The sequence below is a fragment of the Trachypithecus francoisi genome, unplaced genomic scaffold (genome assembly GCF_009764315.1).
Source record: "Trachypithecus francoisi isolate TF-2019V2 unplaced genomic scaffold, Tfra_2.0 Lachesis_group1, whole genome shotgun sequence".
Lineage (NCBI taxonomy): Eukaryota > Metazoa > Chordata > Mammalia > Primates > Cercopithecidae > Trachypithecus > Trachypithecus francoisi.
In genome coordinates this window covers 41,847,730-41,871,264 of record NW_022681454.1, presented here as the reverse complement: position 1 = coordinate 41,871,264, position 23,535 = coordinate 41,847,730, and the positions used below count along the sequence as shown (strand labels likewise).

Below are 23,535 nucleotides of genomic sequence, written 5' to 3'. Positions count from 1 at the left end.
TTTTGTATTTTTAGTAGAGACAGGATTTCATCGTATTAGCCAGGATGGTCTCGATCTCCTGACCTTGTGATCCGCCCACCTCGGCCTCCCAAAGTGCTGGGATTACAGGCTTGAGCCACCACGCCCGGCCAAAGTCTAACTTTCTTTAAAAATTTGCTTGCTTTCTTTCTTCTAGGAGGATCTACCTCTGAATCTTATTCCCAAAAAAAAAAACTAAATACAAATTGCACTTAATAAATTTCTCTTTAGACTGATATTAGAGTTTAAATTAATAAGGTACCAACTATACAAAAGGACAGAGAATCCTTGCTAAAATAAAGTAGATTTTGTATAAGGCTTCCATCTATCCAAAAAGGTTTAATATTTAAGTGCTGGAAGAACAATGGTACTACACCACTTCCTGAAGAATAAGACACTCTGGATGTTAAATGAACTTCTTTTAAACCTGTAATTAACAATAAGTTGAACGATGCAGTAAAGAGTTAATTTCTCTTACTACATTCATTCTATATATTGCTATTTTATTTCCTTAATTTTAATTTGATAGGTATACATGTAACACTGTAATTTCAAATTCCAAATCAGCTGGTTGTAGATATTTCTATTGCAGAATTTCTAACTATGAGTTCATGCAAACTAAACATCTAGTAATGCTCAAATTGTAAACTTTACTTTTTCGTGAGTTTAAGAGTACCTTTTTTGTATATTAAACCTTCCTTTAAGAAACAAATGTTTCAACTTGTCAAACATGAGTATATCAGAAATATTGTAATTCTGCTATAATGACACAAACCCTCAATTTAAAGCACAGTGTTGTTTTATATTGTAGTAGTTTTAATGTTAAAATTTTTTGTTAAAACTAACATGGATTACTGACCAATTATCTTGACCAACAGTACTTTTCAAAATAAAAAGGAAAAACTCAAAACACACACACAGATCTTTAAAAGATAATCATGATTTAAAAAAAAATCATGGATCATGGTATAAACAGAGCACAGAAAAGGAAAATAAGAAATGAAAAAAAACAGTTGAAATTCAAGTAAGTTTTATACTTCAGTTAGTAGTATTGTTCTGGGGCTAATATCTTACTTTAGACAAACGTTCTACAGTTATGTAAAATGTTAACATGAGAGGAGCTGATTACAAGGGTATGCAAAAGAACTCTTTTGGCCAGGCGCGGTGGCTCACACTTGTAATCCCAGCACTTTGGGAGGCCAAGGCAGGCAGATCACGAGGTCAGGAGATCGAGATCATCTTGGCCAACATGATGAAACCCCATCTCTACTAAAAATACAAAAATTTTGTATTTTTACAATACAGCTGGGACTACAGGCATGGTGGTGTGCACCTGTAGTCCCAGCTACTCGGGAGGCTGAGGCAGGAGAAGCACTTGAACCCGCGAGGCAGAGGCTGCAGTGAGCCAGGATCACGCCACTGTACTCCAGCCTTGGAGACAGAGAGAGACTCCGTCTCAAAAAACAAAAACAAAACAAAAAACCTCTCTTGTACATTTCCGACTCTTCTATAAATCTAAAAGATTTTTTTAAATTATAGGAAAAGCCTTCAGCTGCCAAAATTTCTTGACATAATTCAAGACTTCATTTTTAAAAACATAATTAGAAATCAATGTTATGTTTACTTAACATTATAGTCATTTTATTGCTCTAGAAAATTTAGTTTCTAAAACCATTAGATTACTTATATAGTGACAATAAGACTAGCCACATACACACAAAATCAACTGTATATTATCAGGCTGCTTCTCCAACTTTGTGGACAAATATTACAAAAATACAAAAATAGCTGATTACAGTTAAGCTATCAAGTATAATTTTTCATGTATTTATCCTAAGAATACCCCCTTTTTATAGATTAGGAAGATGAACAAAAATAAAACTAATGTTACTGATAAATTACTAATGAATGTATTTGAGAAATCCAGATTACATGCAGACAAAAACTGGTCACAAAAACCATTACACTACTCTGTACTAAAACTGTACAATGTTTTAAACATTTCCAATCATGCAACGGTAACGAAGATCAGCATGAATTTTATAAAAGAGTTGATGGGATTTAACACATTTTACAACCCAAATCAAAGTTGCATAATACATCCAATTCCCCTAAATTTATCTGTGCATTAAGAGACTGAAATGCACACTATTCCCCCACAACTCCTCCCCCTACTCCATTCCCAATCAATTACCTTACCTATAAAACCTTCCATTTAACCTTTTAAGTCAGATTTGATGGGTAAACATGTAATCTACAGTATACTCTCCATTATTATTTCAGAAGAGACACACATATAGTCAGATGCTAAATCTTCGTTACATTCCTTTCAAAAGGCATCTAAACTGTTTCAATTGTCATTGAAAATTCAAGCCTAAGAAACCAAGAAAACTGGCAGTCAAGATTCTGAACTAGGTAGTTCTACAAACTATAATATGAATAATCTATATGTCCACATTAGTAAAAGAAGGATTTCCTATTTGAGAACTGTTTCTCAATGGTTCTCTGAAGGGAAAGCTGTGTCACTACTGCTTTCTGCTTTCAATGGCAAGGTGACCCCAAATATTTATCCAGTTGGCTAAGAGGCTTACAGTTGAGCCTTTTAAAAAATACTCAAGGCCACAGAAGTACTTATGGAAATAAAATTTTAGAAGGTCGTAGTTTAAGATACACAGAATTCTTCTTATAATGGTACATTCAAAACACATCTGTCCTAACAAAGCAGCATAAAACCAATTAAAAAACAATTTGAAATTAAATACACTGAGAAGTGTTAAAATCATTAACCAAAATTACTGAATGGTAGAATACTGTCTCAAAATGTACTGAATTCACATATGTTTATCACCATAATAAACTCATGCCAGATATAAACTCAGGTTACCAATTCGGTTGAAACAAATTTTAGAGCTATTTTTACAAGAGAAATAAATGTACTTCATGATATAGGCACAACAGCATCTTTTTTAAAAAATTGGTACATGTATCACTAGATACAGACTTTTTAACCATTAGCAACACAGCGCAGTAAAATTTTCTCAAAACTTTTTAAGCTTGATTTAACATGCCAAGAAAATGATTTTTCCACTGAGATGCATTTATGTAAATTATGTAAATTGGATTGAGGTCAGTGTAACACCTGGAATTTACAACCCCTAGCAGAAGTACCAGCTACTAATAATGCTTATACTATATTTGTAGCTTAACTAGATGTTAAACTACGGAACTGTTGGTGCCAATCTGCTTATAAAGGCAATGCTCTGGAGACAAAGTCTTCTCACAAACAGTGGGCAAGCAGGTTTCATTATTATGTGTTCAACAACAATCCTCAGTTCATTAAATAAGGTCCTGCAAGATAAAATAGTTTTCTTTGAGAAACACAAGGAAAAAGCAATACACAGGCTTACCTCATTTTATTGCACTCCACAGATATTTCATTTTTTACAAATTGAAGGTTTGTTGCAACACCACATACAGCAAGACTATCAGCGCCACCTTCCAACAGCATGTGCTCACTTCATGTCTCTGCGTCACACTTTGCCAATTCTCCCACTATTTCAAATGTTTTCATTATTACTGTATCTATTATGGTGATCTGTGATCATGCTCTTTGGTGTTACTATTATAACTGTTTTGGGGCACCACAAACTGCACAAATATAAGACAAAGCACTTAATCAAGGCCATTCCTGGTTGGTCTCTTTCCCTCTCCTCAGACCCACCTATTCCCTGAGACACAATATTGAAATTAAGCCAATTAATAACCCTACAATGGTCTGCAAGTGCTCAGCTGAAAGGAGGGCTCCCATGTCTGTCACTTTGGATGAAAACTAAAAATGATTAAGCTTAGTGAAAAAAGCATGGCTAAAGCCAAGACAGGCCAAAAGCTAGACATCTTGTGCCAAATAGCCAAGCTGTGAATGCAAAGGAAAAGTTCCTGAAGGAAATCAAAAGCGTTATTTCTGTGAACGGATGAATGATAAGATAGCAAAACAGCCTTATTGCTGATAGTAATGCTATTGCACACTTAGACTACAGCAGAGTGCAAACATAACTTTTGTATGCACTGGAAAACCAAAAAATTCATCTGACAGCTTTATTGTGATATTCACTTTATTGTGGTGTTCTGGAACCACTCCCACGATATTTCTGAAGTATGCCTCTAATGCTAAACAAATGCTGATGAAGGAATATATCATAGCCATTAGAATTTGAAGTAAAAGAATAACTAGAATTCATTGTAGAGAAAACACAAAATACACACAATGAAATTCTCAAACTCAACATCTACATGTTTTATGGGTGGAAACACTCATTTAACAAAGGTATTTAATAAATGGCTATCTCTAAAACCTCAGATTATATTTTTAAAATTACATATTTTGTCTTTAGAGTCACATTTTCACATTTAACTTATGCAATTTCAACTAGTTTTTTAAAAGAGAACAAGAAAAAATATATAACATGGGCACTGTTATATACTTATTCACCTACTATTTCCCTAAATGTACATATTTCCCCTCAGAGATTTCCTCTTCTGTAAAATAATTCTGAGTTGTGGTGAAGTTTAAATATGACACGGAAGACGTTCAGTAAATGTAACTTCCCAGTTGGATCATTACACTGAACTATGACTCTTTTATGCCTTCAGACTAAAGCCCAAGTCCTCAACGTAACACCCAATACCCTCCACAATCTAGTCTCCATCTAATTTTCTGTCCCATCTCCTGCCACTCCCTGCCCTCGCTCCTATCATGGACTTATGTTACATGCTTGTGACCAAAACCATGTGGGCTTTGCCTATGCCTTAACTGTGCTCACTGCCTACAAAGTATTATTACATACTGTACACATCACATATACTATACAGGCTAGTATATACAAAATCATGTATACTGTACTGACATTTATAAGTGATATGAAGGATCATCAAAGGTAATTTAAATCATTCACAATTTTCACCTTATGTGCTGATTCATCCTGTATAAAGATGCAACTCCTATTCTACCCTTCTGTGTCCTGTTTTACTTTTATGGTTAGAAAAAAGCAACAAATTACTTTTCTAAACAAGTATTCAATATGCTTGCACAGAGAGACAGAAATAATAGTATTTGGAGTAATGCATAATTTTCCAAAACCTGACCTTCCTGTATCTCCTGTCTTCGTGAGCGCACCATTACAACTCTCTTAGGCTTCCAGGCCAGAAACCCGCGGGTCTTTAACTTACTCTTTTTCTTTCAAGCTCTAATATCCTACCTCCTAATACCTTTCATATTTGTCCCCTTTTCCTTTTACCACTGGATTAGTTCATGCTCTAGACTACTCTAACAGTCTCCAAATTGGTATTTTTCTTCTCTTGGTGAGCTTGCAATCCATTTTCTGGAATATTTCTAAATCAGATTTCATCATGGGGGTTCCCAATCTCTCCATGTTACAATCTTCAAAGGCTCTCCTTATCTCAAAATAAAATCCAAACCCTTTCATGATATAGTCCTTTCTACCATCTACCTTTCTGGACAGAGATATTTATAAATCCTCTATATACTTCCTGAGCTCAAGTATGCTAAGCACTTTTCAGGCACCCATGTGTCAGAACTCAGATTCATTCTTTAAAGATTTGGCTTATGTCCCCACTTCCTCAGTGAATTCTCATTTGTCTCTGTCTGTTCTCTACACTTTCAGAGCACCTTCATCATCACACTGACTTACATAGCTGTCTAATTTACTCAGCAGTGAGTACCTCTGAAAGAAGATATTTTAATTCCACATAAGTTCATCAACATACAATCACTATTTTAACCAATCAGTCAAATGAATAAAGCTAGAAGATATGCGGACTAATGAAGTCAATCGCTTTCACTAAAGTCATATAGCTAGTTCTTTTATTACTGGCTGCATCACTGGCACAGACCAAGTCAGAAAGTTCCTTAACAGCGTGGACAACAGAACTCTGAGCAATGATAAAATTGTTGCTTATCTGTGCTGACAGACCAAGTTACAGAGTTCCTTAACAGCACTGACAACAGAACTTTGAGCAGTGATAAAACTTTTGCATATCTGTGCTGACCCACAGTTTCCACCAGCAACATATGGCTTTTGAGTACCCACCTGAACTGTGCTCAAGGGAACTGAGTTTTAAGTTTTATGAATTTTATTTAAATGGTTAAATGTGGTTGCTGTGCTGTATTGGACAGCACAGCTATAGACAATCTGTACTAGATATCCAAAAAGAACTGAAACCACCAACTTGAGAATAAATATCATAGTGAAAATGGTACAAACTGTGAATACAGATGATCTCAAAACCTTTAATTTAAAAAACTGTAGAATTGAAAATACAGTTTTATAGCCTGTTTATCAATATTTACAAGTTGAAATATTTTCCATTAACTTTCCAATGGTTTTGATTAAAATGGGTGCTTGTAAGAGAGTTTTGAAGATGTTTACTAGCACATATTTGTGTTATCTTGATTCACCGCTATTCCTTCCTTTTCAGTCCTCTGAAAACTAAATTCTAGATGTACTAATATGATTTAAGGGCATGTGAAGAAAACGGGAATGGAGAAGGAGGCACAAAGAAACACAGAAAAACAAATGTGCTGATTAAAATAACAGATGTCAGGGCAAAAAACTACAACATCATGTCTGAAATGAATATAGGGACCAGAAAGAAAAAAGGCTAAAACTCATGAAATCAAGTAAAAATGAATGTTAATTTGCTACCAGAGACTCATTAAGAACGAATGTCTAAAGTAAGTTCTATTTTAGAAAGTATTATAAAAAAGACATTGTCTAACAGAGCACAAAAACACTCTGAACGAGAAATCAGATCATAGAATAATGAAAATAAACTAGTAAGAATGTAACAGTCTAAGTACTTTTAAAATATTACTTCACTTCACCCCCAGAAGGAGTTATTTTCTCTACCAATGAAGAAATCCAAATTTAAATAACTTGTCTAGTCACACAACTAGTTAATGATGGGTCAGCATTCAAATTCAAGTTCTTTTTACTGTACTTATGAAAATATGTACAGATTGCTGAAATGCATTCACTGGATTTCTGGCTGAATTATACTCCATTATTTTAAACTTGAAAATAGACTATGTTAATATTAGTATCTGAGTATCATTTTTAAAGCTATTAAAAACATCTATTCATTTTAGTTTTACTCCAATGCTTGAGATCAGAATGTATAATTTAGTGTATATTAATTTAAGCCTCCATTCCTGAAAACTACAGTAATTCCCTAAAACTTCTCTGCTTCCCCATTTTTCTGCTTCAAACTCTTCTGGCACAAGGCTATCAGAAGAATATCTGACCATGTCAAAACCATCATTCCCATTCACCTAAAAGATAAATTCCAAACTTCTTACTCTAAAACTCAAGAAGTTTTATAATACGGCTCCAATATACCTTTCTAATCTTAGCTCCAGCAATTCACCACTCGGAATCTCCATTAGAGTCAAAACAGCTCTATATAAAGTTCCTCAAATATGGCCTGTGCTTCTCATCTCTCTTGCTCCTACTATTTCCCCACCTAAAATGGTTTTCCCTATTTTCACTATTCAAAAGTTTTATTCCTCCCACAATCTCAATTTTGTGAAACCTTCCTGGGCTCATCTATCTTCTGGCCCAATGATATCTCCCTTCTGTGGACTGCAGTACTGATATAATAAAGCAAACGTATGGCATTCATTACCTATTGGATAGTGAATACTGTATCCTAATCATTGTTTATGTAATTGACATGTGTTTTGTTTCTTCAACTAGGAAAGTTGAGAATGGAACCTATGTCTTACACATTTTAAAATTTGCTAAGTTTTAGCAGTGCTGTAGAGGTGGCGTAGATAACTGCAGTTTCAGTTTCCAAAAAGAAATACAACCACTTCCTCACCAACCCCAGTACATTCTAAGGCCTACAACTTAAAATTACCAAAACACTGCTTGCTTTTAAATTCTAACACATTAGCTAAGTAACTCTTAAGAATTACAAATACTATATATTCATAATACTCTCAACAAATAAAACATGCATAAAATAATCGTCAGCTTACCGACAATAGGGATTTCTTCGAGATGAATATCGAAGAGTAAGAAATCTATAGTATATAAAAGGTTGGAGCAAACTTCCTTGACCACTGAAATAAAAAAATACAAGGGTGATAAATATACATTATTAACTCATGTGTATGCTCTCAAAACTTAAAGGCAATTCAACTGGAGAATATGTGTATCTTCATTCATCAAATGGTCATAGTGAAATCTATCATGTCTAAATCCAAGTTATCCTTGGATATAAAAGAATGTATATGATTGGTAAAGAGTAAAATGTTAAATTTTTGTAGATGTATTCTTGTATGTACTACTTTTGAAATTTTTTAAAATACTAAATAAATCAGAAAATATTACATAAATACTTCCATAATTACTAATTGATGAAATCAAGTTGTAAATCTTCATAAAATATGCAAATGAAAAGTGACTTATTTTATATATAATAAAAAAAACAAACACTATCCCACCAACCACAAAAATTACACTGGCTCATTAGTAAATCTACATAGCCTATACTAATTATTGTTCTTGGTTAAAAAACACAATTACAATACTCCAAGAATTATATATATGTTCATGAAATACCAAGTCTGGAATTCTTCCCTAAGAAAACCTATCTGAATTAAGATATTCACTGAAATAACTACAAACAAAATGTGGCAACAACCTAATGTGAAGCAGAATTAAACAACTTACATTATGGTTATTTAATAGATTTAACATGCAATTACCTAGAATCTTGGTTATGAAAATTACATAGCAACTTTGAAAAAAGCAGAATATAAAACTACACATATTATTACAACTATTTTTTTTTAATTGGAAGAAATATATCAAGATGCCAAATGTGTTTTATTAGGTTAATTTTTTAGCCTTTTCTTCTAAATTGTATTACTTTCATAACAAAAATAATTTACACGATTACAAACTTACCACTAAACAAATGCAACATCCATTTTCCCCAATAATTTGACAAATTTTTATCTTTTTAAAGTGTAAATGTAAGAGACACAACACAGAAAATAGAAATAGAAAATATTCACTTAAAAAACAAGTTTCCCATCATACAAATTAGCCCTTTCCTCAAACTTATACCACAGTCTCAAATATGTCCTTTCAGAAATGTATATATACCAGTGTACATAATGACTAACACTAAGATAGTGCTCATTTTATAATTCACTAAATCTGTTTAACAACTCTAGGACGGAGATGGTTTAACATTCCCAAAAAACTGAGACAGAAACATATCTATGTCCTTACACACATACGCCCTACAAATATAAATGGAGAACACCCTACACAACTACATTTAACTTATTATATCTTGGTGATTATCCCATATCACAATACATAAATTACCTCAATCTTTTTTACAGCTTCAAATATACCATCTAATGCTTGGACTATTATGTAACAAACTCCCTACTAATGAATATTTGGGTGGCTCCAGTCAATTAGAAATAAAGCTACAATTATATATATATATATATATATATATATTTTTTTTTTTTTTTTTTTTTTTTGAGACAGAGTCTCGCTGTCTCCCAGGCTGGAGTGGAGTGGCAGCATCTCCACTCACTGCAAGCTCCAACTCCCGGGTTCACGTCATTCTCCTGCCTCAGCCTCCCGAGTAGCTGGGACTACAGGCTCCCGCCAGCACGCCCAGCTAATTTTTTGTATTTTAGTAGAGACGGGGTTTCACCATGTTAGCCAGGATGGTCTCGATCTCCTGACCTCGTGATCCACCCACCTCAGCCTCCCAAAGTGCTGGGATTACAGGTGTGAGCCACCGCGCCCAACCTACAATGACCTTTTTATCTGTCTTTGCACGCGTGCACAGTTCATGTGTAAGATAAACTCATAGACTATGCATCAATTTTTAAATACAGAGCTTGAAGCATTACTGGTGCAAATACAACTTGATAAAGCCTCCTAATATTAGACTGTGTGTCTACCACGAAGGGTAGCATATTAGGAATAGCAGTAATGTAAGATTGTTCTTAATTTTATTATTTAGGTTATATTCAAGCTACCTACTTGAGGCATTAACAGCTTCTCCTAACAGGAAGTACAAGCTGATTTTAATTTTTCAAACAAACAAAATGATTTCTCTATTTAAACATTTCTGGTAAATTCTCATCTTCTTTACAGTAATCTTAAAAATTAAGATGGTAAGTTTGTACAAATAAATGTTTAAATTAAACATTTAAGGAGCACAACTCAACGTACCAATGCAGTCAAAACCTGGTGCTCCTAACAAAAAATTCACTATCGTTCCAAAGTGAAGTCCTTGTCTAAGTTTGCATGGCATCCCAGAATTTCATTAAGATTATCTTAATCTGATTTAACAGGAGCATAAGAAATTATTTTGCTTACTAAACAGAATCTCGAGGTTTCAGAATACAGATATCAATCATACCCATATAAAAAAACTAGTCTTGGTATCTACCATTTTTTTTTTTTTTTTTTTGGTGAGAGAGTCTCAGTCTGTCACCAGGCTGGAGTGCAGTAGTAGCATGGTCTCGGCTCACTGCAACCTCCACCTCCAGGGTTCAAGCAATTCTCATGCCTCAGCCTCCCGAGTAGCTGGGACTACAGGCGCACGCCACCATGCCCAGCTAATTTTTGTATTTTTAGTAGACACGGGGTTTCACCATATTGGCCAGGATGGTCTCGATCCCCTGACCTCATGATCTGCCCGCCTTGGCCTCCCAAAGTGTTGGGTTTACAGGCGTGAACCACCGTGCTTGGCCTGGTATCTACCATTTTAACTTCCATCTAGTTACATGAAACAAATCACAGAACCTGGTCTGACCCAAAAGCAGAATTAAGTGACATAAAAACCCCAGAAAAATGAATGACATAAAAACCCCAGAAAAATGAATTAAAAAAGTAAGGGCAAAAAGTTCCTTTTACTAATTAATAATTAAAGTTTCTAAGTGTAGATCAGGATCACAAAAGAAAGAGGTGAAAAGAAAAACTTATAAACGATAGGAAAAATATTAGAATGTTGATCTTGTCCCTTTTTCTGTTGTTCCAGATTACATTACCCTTTTCTTTTATATGATTTCAGCTTCTAGGAGAAGAGAAAGCTTTTATTAAATTTTAGGGTCAAGGTTTTAGAGTTAATTTACAAATACAACTGCATCAGATCTAGTTGGGACCACACAACTTAAACAACACCTGCCAGTCCTGGAGTTCTCAGAAGAAAGCACCACTTAAAAGAATGAAACAGATATACATTTATAAGGAAATCTATAAAACTCTGTCCTTAGTTTGAAGAGACTGCTATGGAAAGAAGTAATTGTCAAGTACACGAAAACTTTACTAGTTAATCAAGCAAGGTACATTTAAAATTATAAAATATAACTATATAATCAATAATGACAGTTTGTTACAAACTAACAAGATTATGAAAAACAGGTAACACAGACATTTTAAAGAATAATTTAGCATGGCCCATTAAACATAAAAGGCACCTAGCTTGTACTTAGCAAAATCTTTTCTGGTATCTATGTTAAAGAAAACATTGGCATTAAGTATAAGCAGGTAAAAAATATTTACTGTGTCAATATTTGAAAAACTAAAAATTTGGAAACAAATTTCCATGATCAGGAGATAAGCTGGAATCCTACATGGCTTAAAAAAAAAAAAAAACAGAACTGGATACGCCAAATCAAATAGGTTATGAAAACATACAAGGGGGAAAAAGGTACAGAATAACACCTTTTTTTTTTTGGTGAGACAGAGTCTCACTCTGTTGCCCAAGCTGCAGTGCAGTGTCCTGTTATCGGCTCACTGCAACCTCCACCTCCTGGATTCAAACAATCCTCCTGCCTCAGCCTCCCAAGTAGCTGGGATTACAGGCATGCACCACCATGCCCAGCTAATTTTTGTATTTTTAATACAGACAGGGTTTCACTATGTTGGTCAGGCTGGTCTTGAACTCCTGATCTCAAGTGATCCGCCCACTTTGGCCTCCCAAAGTGCTGGGATTACAGGTGTGAGCCACCATGCCCAGCCAGAATAACATCTTTGACGTAAAATAAGAACTAAACAAATTAACAAACAAAACTCCACATCCACAATATATATGTTACAAATTTATATAAGTATTTTTAAAGGACTACATACGTAAGACACATATTAAACTCCTTACACCTCTGGGAAGAGGACAAAATTGCAACTAGGATTCATATAGTCAAATGTTATAATTTTTATCTGTAATGTCTCATTACTTATAAAACTAAAAATTGATAAAGCAATCATCTGGGTAGCAAGGTGTATTGTTTTAAAATGTAATGCAAGAATTTCAATGCAGAGGTCAATACTATCTTAATGTTCACACTTTTAAAAGGATGGCTTTCTTTATTCACGTATTCTATAATTAAGATACAAACAAAATAAGGTGATAGTAGTCACTATTAATATAAGAACATAATTCTAAAAGTTTTTCTCTAGTGTAAGAAACATCATCTCAATAGTGACAGAATGGACTAGATTAGACTTCACAAGATTCTTTCAAAGGTGGCAACTATGAACGTAATTTTTAAAATGTTAAATGATAAATCACAAGAAATAAGACAAATTCCTAGGTCTACTGTATTTCAAGTTCTCTACTATAAACGACAAAGGTTAGATTAGGCGACTGCTAAGATTCATCTAGCTCTACATGTCAATACCTACCTTCAACAGATTTACACAGAATAAAACTTGAGTTTCTACCTTTATTATGTTTATTCATCAGCCTCCCAAAACAAATACAATTTTTCCTTACCTAAAAAGCATAAAAACTGTTGCAGGCATCAGGAATATTTCATTGCAAGCAATGAATTTCAGAATATTTTGTTGATTAGCACTTAATTTGTCCAAGACAGATCTCAACAGAGGTAAACTATTTGAGCCCCTTGCCTAAAACAAAAGAAAACCAACATTAGAAATAAGTGAAGCATTTCTGATAACAATACTTTCTTTCTGTAAGTAAATAGCGTATCCAACAGGCAATACAATCAAATATACTACTTTGGAAATGATGGTACAAAGTTCACAAACCATTTAAGGACAAATATAGTATTTTTCCTGCTTTTTTATATATTTAGACTTAATATAAAAAACAACTTTAGTAAAAGTACTTTTCATTCTTAGCTGCTTTTTCTCAAGAATGATTATTTAACAAAAAATAGTGGTTATTTCTCTCTAACCATGACAAAATCTGACTGTCCAGTAATACAGTTAACATATCTGTGACTCCTTCCTTAGCTCATGTTAGAATTATAGAGCAAAGTAATTACTGCTGTGACCAAAGAATTATAGGGATAAAGAAAAAGGCCAATACAAAGCATAAATCTGGATATTTTAATTCAAATTTCAGTATATATGCTGTAAATGTGATTGGTAAATTTGCCTGGACATTTTAATTCAAATTTCAGTATATTCTGTCAATGGCCTGATGCCAAGTTAGGTTTAATGCTCCAACCTAGCAATAAGAAAGAATTTCAGGAAAGCAGCAGTTCTGAAAATTAATGTAAAAGATTTAAAAGAGATTCATTCAGTACACTCAACTTATCTGGTATGCCAGAATTAAACACTGACAGAACAAGAGATCTGACAACTCAACAAACTTTAGAGACACAGGTTTCAAAAAAATAGATCTATTTCAAACTTGAAAAAGTCCCCTAGAGACCGGGGGGTGATATTAAGTGCAATCCTTTATCTATAAAATGTTCTAGTTTGTGAAACTTCAATAAACACTTCTAAACTTAAGACTTTCAAATCACTAAATAATTCATAACAAGTCTGTAAGGAATGGAGGGACTTTTTGTGACAAATATCAGAATGTCTTAGAATGTGAATTCATATCAATGATCTATAATTCAGAAGTCAGACAAGCAGCAATTTTACTTACATCAAGGACCTTTTTCGTATATGTGGCAGCATGAAGCAAAGAGAATAACAAGACTGGGAAGATACTCACTAAAGAAAACAATTAAGGAAAACATTTAAAAGTCATCGAGTATTCTGCAAAACAGACTACGTATTATGTCCAAATATACGGATCTGAAACATCTGCTAAAATGAGTTCAGTGGAATGGTTTGTTTTACTGATACACTTTAAGCCAAATCAAATTTTGTTAACTATAAAGAAGAAAGTAAACCATTTCATTTTCTAAAATTCAGTTTTTTGTTTGTTTGTTTGTTGTTTGTTTTTTAAGATGAAGTCTCACTCTTCTCCCCCAGGCTGGAGTGCAGTGGCGCAACCTTGGCTCACTGCAACCTCCTCCTCCTGAGTTCAAGCGATTCTCCTGCCTCAGCCTCCCGAGTAGCTGGGATTACAGACGCCTGCCACCACGTCCAGCAAATTTTTGTATTTTTAGTAGAGACAGGGTTTCACCATGTAGGCCAGGCTGGTCTCAAACTCCTTACCTCAGGTGATCTGCCCGCCTCGGCCTCCCAAAGTGCTGGAATTATAGGTGTGAGCCACCGCGCCCGGCCAATTCACAGTTCTTTTTATGACAAAAATTAATAGTGAAAAAAGTTTTTTCATTCATTTCTACTGGGTAACAATTTAAACACTTGCTAAATTAAATTGAAATCCAGGTCACCCTAAAGGGTTGTAAGTATAGCTTTTAACCCTACAACGGCTTTCTTGGTCACTCTAACTTACCCTTCAAACACAGTAGTTTTATAGTGCTTTCACAATCTCAAATGCTGAGGAAAGAGTCTAAGGTAATGGTTTAAAGAGTAATTCACAAATGTTTAGTCCCGAAGACTAAAGATCTTTTATTACTTCTTTCCTACAAAGACTCTAAAATTTTGAGATACTATACCTAACAAGTTGTTCCAGTTATGCTCTCAATTTGTAAAAATTAAAATGGCAGTATATATTTTGCTTTGTATACAGTCAATTAAAACTCTTAACAGCTTAATTACAGACATAAGAAAAGAATCCTTTTGAATCCAACTGTTTGGCTTTATGCCATGGATAAACACACTTTTCATTCAGCTTTTTGGAAAATGGAAATTGTTCAAAAGACCCCATTCTCCACCCCAATTTCTACCAGGTTGATTTAAAAAAAAAATTGTCAAGTAGTTCCACAAAATGATGTAGACTGTTAGTCAATCACAAATGGCAAAAATACTTGTCCTAAAAATATTAGCAGTTCCTAAGAAATGAACCATTGTATTTTTCTATACTAACTGAAGGCCTGATATGACAGGAAATGGTGATTGCTATAACATAATCTGAGTATCAAATTCATTATAACCATAACTCATTTAGGAATCCAAGGGACCCAGTTTCCAACTGACAAGCAAGACACCAACCCATATCCAAGTATTAGAAGAACCGTAACTCTCTAATATAGTTTTCCAAATTAATATCCTGACCAACTCGTTCCCACCTCTAACAAGAATTAAGAAAAATGTCCATTTCCTAAGTAGGGATCATATATGTATATAAAAAGTTTTAAAATGTTTAATTAATCATAGACTACTTTGAAACTGATGGAAGCTACAACTATCTCCTAAAGTCACTATAAAACTCTGTTGATCCTTAAAGAATTCAATTCAAACTTTGACACATATCCAGACTGAATTCAATAAAAGGGGCAGTGTCAGGTAGTGAAAATATAGCCCTGAGTTGGGAGTCGAGATACCTGGGTTCCACTCCCGACTCTGTCACTAACCTAATTTTCCTAGGCCAAGTTTCATGCTCTGGCAAATGAGTATGCAGAGATCAAAGCTAGAAATTTCCAATGAGTCTTTTATCTCTAACATTCTATAGTTCACAAATCCTGGGTAAGAGATTCATAATCTTAGTCTTCAACATCACTTTTAAACTATTAATACAATGTATTTAGAAAAGGTAAGAGGTGAAATGCCCTAAGTATCTGTTATTAATCGAGGAAGGACAAAATATCTCCTTTATAAGAACAAAAATCAGAACGCAAGTCTGTAATATTACTTTGGGCCCACTTTTATTTATTACCATATCACCTTAATAATCAGATAAGCATTTCCTGCCAATTACTAGTTTATGTTATTCCCACTGTTTACTACATTCCCTTTTTAAGAATTTAAGGAATATGAAATCCTTAATCTTCAACATTCCCAGGAAAGAGGGGCTACTAAATAACCAACTGTATAAAAAGGCAGAAAGGCTTTCTTCACTAGTCATGAGTTTCATTTGGCAAGACCTCAGGATTCACTCAACAAAACTTACTGATCTGTGTGAGGCACTGTTCCCAAAGTTATTGATGTATTCAGTTTACCTGACATTAAAACACGTTTTCTGTCATTTCTATTTCTCCCTCCGAAGAAATTTTAAGCTACTAAAAGGCATGACCAAAAATCTCTACATAACTTCCTGTTATAGCTCAGAAAGTCTAGAATTTTAACATTGGTGACTGCAAAGCACTTCAATCAACAGAGGCCAGTCAAGCCAATAATATGCCAAACAAATGTGATTATCATTTACAGTCATAGTATAATAATCATTTAATAAGTTTTACCTAAAAATGAACCAATACAAATTATGACGGGACATTACAGACCCATGCATTGAAACAGGAAAAATTTTATCCTTACATTTCAAACTACCCATATTATCTCAGTGAAGCATGTAATTTAAAGGGAATCTCTATATAATGAACATGTAAATGAAGTTACCAGTTTTACCCACATACAGAGAGAAATATCTTTAATGTACACTTAAGTGTTACTCATCCACTAACTGTAGATCAGGTAGGGCTTTTAAGTTAGACCTTTTCGGCATTACTACTTACTAGCCAATGTGTGGGAAGTGGATACCAATAAACAGCAAATCAGCATCTTTATTTAAAATATACCACAATGAGTGGTATATTTTTTAGAGTGCTACAAAGATTAAACGTCAAGTTCTTTTTTTTTTTTTTGAGACGGAGTCTTGCTCTGTCGCTCAGGCTGGAGTGCAAGTGGCATGATCTTGGCTCACTGCAATCTCCACCTCCAGGGTTCAAGCGATTCTCCTGCCTCAGCCTCCTGAGCAGCTGGAACTACAGGCACGTGCCACCATGCCCAGCTAATTTTTTGTATTTTTAGTAGAGATGGGGTTTCACCATATAGTCAGGATGGTCTCAATCTCCTGACCTCATGATCCGCCCACCTCGGCCTCCCAAAGTGCCACCATGCATGAGCCACGTGCATGAGCCACCATGCCTGGCCTAAATTCAAGTCCTTATACTGGCAAAATAGGTGCTCAGGAAATTTCTGGTTCCTCCTATTTCTTTTCCTTAAGACTTATAAAAATCTATTTAAAAGTTTGAAACTTCACGAGCATAGGTATCTAAATAGGTAATATTCAGTCTCAGAGGAATATTTTATTATGCTTTACATAACATATAGATGTATCATAATATTCAAAAGCTCTTAGAGCAGCACTTCTCAATGCACAAAATGATTTGCAGAGATAATTTATAGGAAAAAAAACCAAAACAGTTAAGTTTAAAAAACCCTGGTAACTCTTTGTTTCACAACACACGTTAGAATACCAAAGTCCCTATAGTAAAGAACCCTATTTAAAAATGTTTAACCTGGCCGGGCGTGGTGACTCACACCTGTAATTCCAACACTTTGGGAGGCCAAGGCAGGTGGATCATGAGGTCAGGAGTTCAAGACCAGCCTGGCCAAGACGGTGAAACCCTGTCTTTACTAAAAATACAAAAAAATTAGCCGGGTGTGGTGGCAGGTGCCTGTATTTCCCAGCTACTCAGACGGCTGAGGCAGAGAATTGCTTGAACCCAGGAGGCAGAGGGTGCAGTGAGCCGAGATCGCGCCACTGCACTCCAGCCTGGGTGACAGAGCAAGACCCTGTCTCAAAAAAAAAAAAAAAAAAGTTTTAACCTAGCGTTCACTATAGAACCTCTTCCCTATTTTTCCCCCTCCTTTATGGAATACCCAGTATCATCCCACAACACACCTTTGAAACATGAAAACATACAAATTCCAAACGAGTTATTTCTCATTAGCTTCACAGATTATCCATGCGTGTCCTTATTTTCTACTCTATACACAGCAAATATTAACTTCTTTGTATTATCTCACTCCCTGCTTAAGTAAGTTATTTCTTGGTTAAATTCCATTTGTGTCTAGTTCACTGGGGGTTAAGATAGAAAGAGCTGAGGACCTCTCTTTTTTAAAGCAAGACATGACACTTTGCCAAAAATGTGAATTAAATGAAAAAACTTTTAAATATTAAAGTAAGTTCTGCATAAGCTTATACTTGGAAGCAGAATTTGAAAATATCCATTCTGGCCGGGCGCGGTGGCTCAAGCCTGTAATCCCAGCACTTTGGGAGGCCGAGATGGGCGGATCACGAGGTCAGGAGATCGAGACCATCCAGGCTAACACAGTGAAACCCCGTCTCTACTAAAAATACAAAAACTAGCCGGGCGAGGTGGTGGGCGCCTGTAGTCCCAGCTACTCGGGAGGCTGAGGCGGGAGAATGGCACAAACCCGGGAGGCGGAGCTTGCAGTGAGCTGAGATCCGGCCACTGCACTCCAGTCCGGGCGACAGAGCGAGACTCCGCCTCAAAAAAAAAAAAAAAAAAAAGAAAATATCCATTCTAACAGAGAAGATTACAAGAGGCAAGAACAAGGATAGTTTAAAATTCCTAAATCAGCTCTTCAAAGTCTACATTTCACATTTTAAAAGTCAGAAATTCTTACGCTAAACATATCTTCATTCAAACGAAGTGCCAAGAACAAACCGAGACTTCATGGAAGGCCTTCATTGCTGAAATATCAGAAGAGATCTCCTATATACTTAGTTGGCAATTTCATTGTTAAAAAGGTAGAAAAGGATACTTGTAACTGGGTAGGAGTTTACAAAGATGAGTGAATACAACAGGTAGTGACAGCTGTCCTCTAACAAAGCCTGGGCCAGGAATGCTCTGCTTAACTGGAAGTGTGGTAATCTTTGATGCAGCCTCAGAGCACTGGTAAGAGCATTTGCCAGCAAAGCACGTTGGTAAAAGCTTGCTGCTTCATGCAACCTGCAAATTACCAGAGGAGAGGTTATCATGAGACATAAACAACTGCAGTGTCTCTTCCTCCTTTGTGAATTGCATCATAATTGCACAACACCTAAATCACTTGTCAATAGAAAAAAATTACATGAACTTATTCTACCTTTTTAATAGCATCACTTCATATATACGTCCAACTGAATTTTTTATAATCAATTTATAAAATTGAATTTTATAAAGCAGGATCTTCCATCAAGTAATAAGTAAAAATAAACAAAACATGAACTTATCTCATTCCCACACATCAAGTTTTCCTTGGATTTTCAATGTGTTAGTTTCACAAGATATAAAATATTCCTCTAACCGACAGTGTTATTAGGTTGTTAGTACCTTAAGGCTGGAATTTGTATTTTATTTGTCCCTGAACCCTTTACAGGTTAACAAGTCTTACACATAAAAGGCATTCCAGATAAACTGACTCAACAATTGAATATCAAAGGCAGTAATATGTATAATACATACCCAAGAAGAGGCAGAACAAACAAAGCAGAGCAGTAAACTGTGAACAAGCGAGAAAGCCACATTGCCGTGTCCAGTTTATTGGTCATCATGAATTGCTAAATTTAAAAAGAAAAATACTGTAAGCTATGCCTGCAAATTATGTTTTTAAGCATCAAGACTGTGTGGTTTTTATGTCTACTCAAAATATTTTAATCTTGCTCCATTTGTTTTTTAGATCATTAGGTGAAAACTCTAAGGCAATTAAATGTTTCATGTATACGCTTAATGACAAGTCCGAACACCTTATAGTTTTCATGTGGAAAGCACAAGAAGTACTTAAAAACAGAAATAAACAGAAAAACATCAGCTGACATTTGAAAAAATGCAAAGACTAATTAATTAGAAAAAATAATCTTAACAGAAATTCAACTACAATTGTCTGTGTTCCTTTAGTACTTGTAATATTGGCTTCATCTATTTTAAAAGAACATTAAACAAAAACTAATTGCTCTCAAGAGATCCATATGCCTATTCTTAGCAAAAACTCTCAAATCTGAATAGGTAGGTCTCAGAGCTGAGTAAAACATCACATAAAGCCAGTTTGGATTAAAGAAACCTTTTGAAGAAGAAATATAAAACCATGATAGTAGTAACAACTGAACTCATTCGCCCTGTAATCTACCTACATGCACAAGAGCCTGGCATACTGGAGGTGCTCAAAATATGGCTGACAGGTATTAAATGGCCACCTGCCTCTATGATTACACCACTCTCTTTATCACCTCCATGTTCCCACACCAAGTCTTACCGTAGTTTCGGTAGTGCTAGATTAAACTTCCGTATACCATTTTCTTCTCCAGCTTTTTCCCATTCTGTCTTTTCCTTTGCTGCTTTCCCCCCAATACCTATGTCTATTACCACTAAAGCAGAATCTTAAAATTTGTTTTCTCATTAAAATGTATCTTATATTCAAATTCTAAAGTGGCTTTTACATGTTTTGTCTAGGGTCTTCATTAAGTAATTTTAACATCGAGATCCATATATATAGATATATAAACAAAAGTTTCACAAACAATATTTACCCTACTGTACATAATGGATTTTGACATTTTCTATTTAATTTTTTAAAAATAGCTGGTGTTTTCACTAAACTGACTTCTCAACTCACTAAGGGGTCTACCTGAAGTCTAAAAACACTGCTCTACGTAATTTAATTTCATTATCTTTTGAAAAAAACTATGAAAAATTTGAGGGGAAAATGCAAGTACATTGTAAAATTCCAGGCTGTTCTATTGTATGTCTTTTTAACCCACATGTAGGTAATTTCAGAAATATGAAATACAACTTGGATTTATTATTAAATCCAGACTTACCATACTGTGACTCCAGTAAACTGAAATGATTAGCAGTAATCAAGTGAAGGATGAATCCAGCTTACTGTGCTCAGTTTCTCAACAAATATTACAACTGTGCACCACAGTTTGAAAGTCAGTTTTAGAACATTCTCCTTAAAATCTATTTGTTCAGGGTGTTTATTCTGCAATAAATCATTGAGCTATGCGTTTCGTTTTGTACACGCTTATGTATATTTTATTATACAATATTAAAAGTTTAAGAAAGTGTATTGGTATACATTTTTTAAGAGCAAGCTGTCCAACCATCATACTAATAAATAGCTCAGGCAAAAAAAGCAAAAACAAAATCACTAGATCTTTGCGTGAAAAATTGTTGAGGAGCAATAATTCACAAAGTCGCACAGTATCATGCCAAAGAACACTTTAGTTAGAAAGGAAAAAAGGAATCTTTACAATGGAGAAACTGGTGGGCACCACCTTAATCAAATAATCAAATTCTGCAATGATCGGATAAACCAATGTAAAATGCTTCCTGATATATAATATAGATATACATATCAGATATACATATATGCTGCAAAATATGTCTGGACTCACAACTATCAGTATCTTAAAAGATAAAAAAGGGGAGGAGAGGGCAGAAGAACTGTTCCTAGATTAAAAAGGAGTAAACAAGGTACAGACAGTAAATTGAATGCATGCTTTTTGAGACAGGGTCTCCCTCTGTCACCCCAGGCTGGCGCGCAGCAGCACACCCCGCCTCAGTCTCCCGAGTAGCTCGGACTATGCTGGGACTATAGGAGCGCACCTCCAAGACCGGCTAATTTATGTTTGTTTTGAGAGGAGGTTTTGCTCTATCGCGGAAGCTGGAGTGCAGTGGTGCGATCTTGGCTCACTGCAGCTTCAACTTCTCGGGCCCAAGCGATCCGCCCGCCTCGGCCTCCCAAAGTGCTGGAATTACAGGGGTGAGCCACCAGGCCCCGCCTAATTTTTTTGATTTCTAGTAGAGATGAGGTCTCGCTGTGTTTCCAAGGCTGGTCTCGAACTCTTGAACTCAAGCGATCCTCCTGTCTTGGACTCTCAAAGTTCTGGGCTTACAGGACGGAGCCACTGTGCCCGGCCATCGATGCATGCTTTTTGGCTGAATCCCAGATGAAGAGAAAGCAGCTTTAAAGGACAATTATGGAAATCTGCACATGGATTTTATATTAGGTAATATTTCTCAAATGTGGTAACTGCATTGCGGTCACACAGAAGAATACTTAACTATCTATGGATTAAAAAGTAGAGGACAATAATGCTCCGGGCACAAATAACTTGTTAGCTCCAGATCAGCATCTTAAAAAATTTACAAAAGCATAATGATATTTCTCTTAATAAAGAACAAAGTGAAGAAGAAAAAGACCACCGCTCTCCTCCTTTTGCATAATTTCTATATACAATGGTATATCCTAGGCAGAAACGTTTTTTGCCAGCACCCGTGTGCTCCACATGGTGTGTGTCATGGATCATGCGTGTCATGGCACAACCTCATGTGGCATCTTTAACCCTGGGGCCTACGATAAACAAGAGACGGAGGTGTGAGAAGAGGAAAGAAGGCCCAATTTCCATGACATACAGGTGAGGGCCACGAGCTGCAGGTCAGTCTATTGTCGCTTCGGAAACAAACTTGTAGTTCCCTCCATATCTTCGCTCAGGACCTCCCCTCTCCCCGTTCCAACTTCCCCACCCCAACTCATTAATCCCAGTCCTGAAAGCACTGAGCTTCTGGAACGCCTCGGGACTCGCAACACTTCCTGCTTCTTCCTAACTCTTGCAAATCAAGCCAGGCTACCCTGCCCTCGCACTTACCACAGCGCCCGCCCCTTGGGGGCCGTTTGGGGTCGTATCTGCCATGGGCTCACACTAGCGTCTGCAATGCTGCAACCGCGGAGAGAAGAAAGGGGGGAGAAAACGTCAGCGCTGGGGCCAGGACCCGGGTACCGGCTTCCCTGCCTCGCGCCACACACAGGCCGGATGCACCCTGCCGTAACTCTGAGCCTCCACCAGGAAAGGGTCTCGCTCGCCTGGTGCAGCCTACTGGATCCAGGGCACCCGCAGCAGCCGCGAGGTAGCTGTCCCGAGATCAAAGCGGTGTTTCCAGAAAGACGGGAGCGAAGGCGGACCTTAAGGGTGAAGCCCTAGAGAGCCAACCTATGCCGCCGGCTCCAGGTTATGGCTCAACCCGGAAGTGCTCCTTTCATTTCCGTAGGGAAAAGGCGGTGACGAAGGGGGGAAACGGGAGTGGTTCCCAGAGGCATGACGGGAAGTGTAGTTTTTTTCCTCCTAATTTGAGCTCCACCTGTCCTACCCGCCGATTGGCCCAGTGGGCTAAGAAATCAGGAAGGGGCAGCAACTTTGCGTCAAATACAGCTCACAAATAATCCTCCCTGCCCATGCTCAAACCATGAAATTTCTCCACTTCCTGATATAGAGGCCTCAGAAACATCTTTGATCCCTTTCTCCAGGGACTCACTAAGCCCTGTGGTTCTATGTCTATTAATTCTTTAAACAAGTATTTATGAGGCCTGCTATGTGACAGGCTCCATACTTGGCAAG

General features: G+C 36.1%; 1 protein-coding gene across 2 annotated transcripts; it reads right to left on the bottom strand.

The window, feature by feature from the left end:
* Nucleotides 1-813: 813 nt before the first annotated feature.
* TMEM33 (transmembrane protein 33) lies at nucleotides 814-23,186 on the bottom strand. Of its 2 annotated transcripts, XM_033214098.1 has the most exons (8): nucleotides 23,055-23,179; nucleotides 22,789-22,860; nucleotides 19,604-19,698; nucleotides 18,921-19,108; nucleotides 13,984-14,051; nucleotides 12,856-12,989; nucleotides 8,075-8,158; nucleotides 814-3,366 (listed from the first exon to the last, which is right to left on the bottom strand). In XM_033214098.1, exons 2-8 carry the CDS (start codon nucleotides 22,831-22,833, stop codon nucleotides 3,237-3,239), a joined length of 744 nt encoding a protein of 247 aa, XP_033069989.1. In that variant the 5' UTR covers nucleotides 22,834-22,860; nucleotides 23,055-23,179; the 3' UTR covers nucleotides 814-3,236. The 2 variants fall into 2 exon arrangements, with proteins under 2 accessions (XP_033069989.1, XP_033069990.1); XM_033214099.1 differs by lacking the exon at nucleotides 814-3,366 and adding an exon at nucleotides 3,415-3,666 and having other exon boundaries at nucleotides 22,789-23,186.
* Nucleotides 23,187-23,535: the final 349 nt, after the last annotated feature.